The sequence below is a fragment of the Botryllus schlosseri genome, chromosome 1, assembly GCF_051294905.1.
Source record: "Botryllus schlosseri isolate E-star chromosome 1, Bs_hap1, whole genome shotgun sequence".
Taxonomy (NCBI): Eukaryota; Metazoa; Chordata; class Ascidiacea; order Stolidobranchia; family Styelidae; genus Botryllus; species Botryllus schlosseri.
Window position 1 is genome coordinate 12,691,629 of NC_137236.1, and position 5,745 is coordinate 12,697,373.

Below are 5,745 nucleotides of genomic sequence, written 5' to 3' on the forward strand. Positions count from 1 at the left end.
TGATGCTGTCAACATTGTGTGTCCTGGCACTAAACCAAAGTGGCATTAGTAAATCTATGAGCAGTTAGCTGCTCACAGATTCAAATTTCAATCCTGTTCTAAAAATAGGGACAATCGACTTTCATCTCTACAGTTTTGACACATTGGTTATTGAGTTCGACTAGCCTATGAAATCTCGCCACTGTTCTGACGCGTGTACGATATGATCAAAGCAATGTTTGGTTTTTTAAATAAGCCTATATATTATCTCCATGTCCTCGCTATGTGATCAAATACCAATATTGCGTTTTGGTGCGGCCCGTGAATGGATTCAGATGTTGAATGCGGCCCGCGACCTCAAAAGTTTGCCCACCCCTGTATTAAACGATCGCTCTGGTGCCGTCACGACCCAAAATTACCTCCGGTGCGACCCATATATGTTTACTCTAAGTACCCCTTCCATACAGACCCTCCTGTCAATCGAGATACCGTTCGATTTTAGCTGGGTTCTGAAACCAGATGTGATCGAGCTAAAAAAATGCTCATTGATGATTGAGCTTGAGTATGTTAAGCGCTTTTCCCGCTTCCTGGTAAACTCTGTGTCCAATCCCGGACTTCCCGATGCAAGGCGAACAAACGCGGTAGAGTAATTGTTGGATAGCCGCTATAAATTGGGTTGCTGACGCCGCTAAAAACTATATCACGAAAGCATCTGCTGGTGGACGTGAGTATTTAGTTAATGTGCTGTCAATAAACGATATGATACTGTTCGTGTTCGTCCACAGAGATAACCAAGCGCGCAAAAAGACTGTCATAGCGACATGAATTATTCAAGGATGTCAATGTTGTTATGTGTGCTTGCGGGAATCGCAATCGAGAATGGCTGTTGTACCTGCCGGTAAGCACGACTATTGACGGTATATATACCCAGTTGATAGACTTACGTTGGTCTCGAAATGCCCTATGCTCGGAAAAAATGGTTCAACGTACATGGTCAGAAGTACGGTACATTTAGTTGTGACTTTCCATCCTGGCTGCAATCGCACTCTGCGATCTCGTCACTCATGTAACCGGTTCATATAGATATTACATGTTTATAAATACCTTTAAATGTGAAGGAAATCACACCAATTACAGCCTGCGGGACATATAGAGCTGTCATGGTCTCGGTTACTTACTATATACAGATACTGTCTATAATATATTTTGATCTAATTCAGCGATCTTTAACCGGGTATCGTACACCGTCAGGAGGAAATGCCAAGTTGGAATCGTGTGCGTCTCTCGAATGAAGGTTTTACTAGATGTTTGAGTGATGTATGATATATTTCGACTATAGCGACAGTCCGATTGCATATGCAACAATGGGAATAATAAAAACCGGAAGATGAATCATCATTAATCTTTAATTTTGCGCCCAAAATTTTTGAAGAAACCCCGTCGATCAGCTCTACCACTTAATCTCATCACGTGGACTGAGAATGGATCAATATTTGACAGTAATATGTGTCTGTGCCATCATTGTTTTCTTGAGATATTCCTTGCGTATAAAAGTTTCTAATTGTAGAAACAGAACCGCCACACAAGCTTACTATATATGCACCTAAATCCCGAGTATTATTTTAAAGAAAAGTTGTTGAGATTCGTTGTATAGTCGCATATGGCGCGAAAAATTCAACCTCTTGATTGAATTTCGTCGATAATATTGGTAGTTGCACATATATTACTGTCAAATATGCAACCGTTCTCAGTCCACGTCATCAGATTAAACGGTAGAGCGGATGGAGGGGATGTCTTCGAAAATTTTGGTAATAAAATTAGAAATGACGCATCTTCCGCTCTTGTTAATCACTTTGTTGCATGTTATTACTTCTGGACCTCTCATCAGGATTGGCGGTATAGCCGAAATATATTGCAATCGCTCAAGCTCATTATAAAAACCATCTTTTGTGAAACGCGCTGGATTCCAACGATTCCGCGATTCTTTGAAGAGCGCATCACTTATGCGGTTCGCATATGCACGATGGGACTCAGATTGCAAGCACAATATTATATTAAAAACTAATATTCCACTCCACCCTGACTCGCAGTAAGCAAGTAGTAAATCTTCAAGTCAAATTAAAATATCTCAGATCTTTGGGAACCAATTTAAATTGCACAACGACGGCCACCAACACACGCTAATATAAATATGTGTAAATATATGTAATTATAATTACGGTTTTACCTACGACCAACCCTGGTCTAATCGAAATAAGAATGAACAAGGTTGCAACGCATAGGATATGTTAAATACTAATAAGGGCTCGAGGTTCGCGCACCACTATCTAACACAGTGGTTCTCAAACCCGATCCCGAAACCCCCTGGCTACGCCTCTGCAAATATGTACGCTGCGCTATTTATAACCATCTGGCAGGAAGTAACGATTCCAAATGTCTGAATTGTCGCGGCGGTTTCCTCGAGAATCATTATATACAGTTATCGCAAGCTAAACACATGTTACATCCACCCTGTTCTACTCCGGAAGGAACCAAAAAGTCCATTGATAGCGGGTAAATAACGATGAGAAAATTTGCTTATGATATCATGAAAGAAAACGCAATTTATTAGCGGCGTGCAGTGGATATGAACATTGCACGATGTTGCACATCCGGTCAACTTTTTCTGAAGCACGAACATGCCTATTTATTGTGATAGTCAGTAATAGGCCAGTTATAGGTACACCCTAGCAGACCCCATCTTAGTGGCACACCGTTTAAACATGCTACGTTACACCCTATCTATGACGCACCCGGTTGAAGAGCCCTGGTCGAATACTTTATTTATTGTAGTAACTGAACGGCACCATAATGAAGTGCGTGCAATTTCAATCGTGGGTTTTATAGACGGTGTATTACATCACGAGGTAATTCAATATTACTCCGCAATCAAAGCCAATTCCCTTAGCGAGACAATTCATTTGGAAGTTACTTGTAACATAAAAGTCAAGTTTTAAAACATACATGCATGTTAATACCGTGATTACACTTAGAATTATGTCGTCGTGCACGAATACAACATATTTATATATTTTCAGTGATCCTATACCATGCGGCAAAAGTAAGTATATATTGCTTGGGCTAAAGCATAAGCCTCATCAGTCTATTTTCAGTAATCCGGAGTGTTGCGATGCTGAGTTAGTTTGTTGTATTCATGGTGTCTGTCGACTACTATGGTCATTTGATCCTGTCCGATATTCTTCATTTTTATTCCGTAGCTGCCGACTTGTAGCACGGCCCACTTTTAGGCTTTTATAGGACACCACTTACTGGGATGAGCTGGCGCGGAGGAGCCTAGATAAACCTCAAAGACTTAGGTACGAACTCTATAGTTTGCGATGCTACGTATAGTCGAATCCACTCATTTCAGACACCAAGTGACCCGGTAAACCCCTTTATTAGGTGAAAATGCTCGAAACCGAGACAAAAGCAAAAATTGCACGTAAAAAGCTCCCAATAATCCCGACAATCTCTGCTTAATTCGGATACAGACATGCATTTCCTTTCGATAGGCAATGATAAAATGAAAATTGAACAGGCCCTCCTTCGTTTTAACACAAGATGAGTGATTGTGGTAAAACACCAATGATCCATGCAGCAACAATCGACGGTGAACTTATAAAAGCCGTGCCAGCTATACAAAATAAATTTAGTTTGAGTATGATTGCGACCATCTTGTAGAGCAGAATGGCACAGAAAAGGCTGTTTCAGTTGTTTTCACACTGTACAATTTCAACCCGATATGTTTGTGTTGTACAGCAGTAGAGTATAAAGTATTCCCTGAATCTTTTGGTTCGAAATACGGTACAATGCATCTGACCTGTACGTTTCATACGACCTGTGCCAATTATTGCAGTGTAGCGCAGTTGGCATTCATTCATTATTCAATAGTACAGGATTTTTATTGCATGTTCTGTCTTTCCGCATGACCACGAAACGTGTTTTCCGATTACTGAAAGGTAGTTAAACCAAAGTGTACGGATTAGGCGGAGTCGGCGGTATATACTTCTCTGTGTTGTACAATGCTAATTATCGTATTAAGATCCACACCTACAACCAGGTCCCAATAAACCCCATTCTTGTTGACTGCTTGCGATATTAACGACTTGGAACAAGGCCTATGACTTCATACAATGGGTATGAATGGATAGTGGGTATTTACACCAAGCGACGTTGACCAAAGGTCTTTGTTGTCCATATAATGACTTTGTTCGTTCTGACGGGATTAGGCCTGTTAGAAATCACGGTCGCCAGCCAGCCTCGAAATAATTATTCGCCTAAATACAACACTTGATCGGAATTTTTTTTTTGCTTCAGTACAATTACTGGCATCACAATGTCGCTAACATGTTGGAAATTGGCAATGCTACAAAAATCATACCGTTGCCGAGTAGCCTACCTAATTTATGACGATAATTAGCGTCCTATTTATCAATCTTTTCCACAACTTTACTAAAACATCATGCCTATTATTACCATAATTGCAGAGTACTTTCCTCACAATTACATTGCCACACAAATCTTTTGTGGCGAGAATTTATAGAAGCACTTTTAGGTTCGTCGCAACAAGTATTTGTACTGTAGGGGTGAACGTGAGCAATTGGACTTGAGAGCCAACATTGCTCTGTGTCCTGCTTTCAGCTGTTGAACTTTGAATATTTAGGAAAACATAGAACATCTCCAAAAGTCACTACGAAGCCGACTGCATACAGAGAGGATACAGAGAAGATACAGAGCGACGCGAGTCGCATCGAATCGCAACCATCCCTCGAAGTCAATGAGATGCCGACTGCATACCGGCAAATACAGAATGGCGCGAAAGTACTGCTGGATATCCAAGCTGACACAATATTACTTCAAAAAATTCTAGACGATATCTACCATTAGGTGTCTCGTTTCCTAAGATGTGGATTGTATACGGATGATGGGAACTAATTGTGATCTTTGATAATAAACGTTCCTCATATGTGTTGCAGTGATGAAATCAGGTTGTACGCTGTAAGTTTTGTCAGATACACCAGCATTTCGTCTTACCTCCGAAATTTGTTGCAGTACTGACTCAAAATTGTTCCGATTCAATGGCAATCAATGCTATGTTCTAACGCAGGGGTGGGCAATTATTTTTCTCTGCGGGCCTAATGAGAAGCAGAAAATACGTTGGCGGGCCGAGTCAGAAATTTTAGCTGTATTCTCCAGCGTACTGATTTTATTTCCAAATTGAAAGCAGTGAATTACAGTAAATGGTGCTCAGTGAATGTGCTGATATTGGGGAATGAGAAAGTGACGGTTAATTAGCAAAAAATAAAAATAATATTCATTTGCCTTAGATTTTGGAACAATGTCAAACATGGTGCATTGGGCGGTGGTTTACGGTGCAGCAGTGACGGTCCTGGGGTTAATAATAGGCTTATTGTCTTGTGCAATTTGGCGAAATTACCTTTTGGTTGAGCCAAGCTTTCATTTCTTCCGAAATTCACCTTCCCTTGACCGAGTGTATGTCCAGTCGCGTAGCAGCCACTTGGCGGTTATGGCTCTGCGGCAGGCTCAAAGGGGGCGGCAAAATGAGTCTGCACAGTACACAGTGTAAACAGCCGGCTAAAAGCAGCGTAATTGGTAGTCGTACTGCTGGCTACCAGAGAGCTTAATTTAATCAAACTGGTCTCAATCGAAAGCTAGTGTCGCACTGATTCCGAAACACACACATTAAAATGTGAGCACGGCAATGGA

General features: G+C 41.0%; 1 protein-coding gene across 1 annotated transcript; it reads left to right on the forward strand.

Moving 5' to 3' along the window:
• Positions 1-663: 663 nt before the first annotated feature.
• LOC145442204 (uncharacterized) lies at positions 664-4,986 on the forward strand. Its single transcript, XM_080320108.1, has 4 exons — positions 664-703; positions 765-877; positions 3,057-3,079; positions 4,682-4,986. The coding sequence occupies exons 2-4, from the start codon at positions 801-803 to the stop codon at positions 4,903-4,905; spliced, it is 324 nt and encodes a 107-aa protein (XP_080176234.1). The 5' UTR covers positions 664-703; positions 765-800; the 3' UTR covers positions 4,906-4,986.
• The last annotated feature ends 759 nt before the right edge of the window (positions 4,987-5,745 follow it).

Bases quoted from the DNA above. Each gene is read 5' to 3' on its own strand.
- LOC145442204 (XM_080320108.1), top strand. From the start codon at position 801: ATGAATTATTCAAGGATGTCAATGTTGTTATGTGTGCTTGCGGGAATC. The intron at 878-3,056 runs GTAAGCACGACT...ATATATTTTCAG, and splicing joins AATGGCTGTTGTACCTGCCG to TGATCCTATACCATGCGGCA. The intron at 3,080-4,681 runs GTAAGTATATAT...TTGAATATTTAG, and splicing joins TCCTATACCATGCGGCAAAA to GAAAACATAGAACATCTCCA.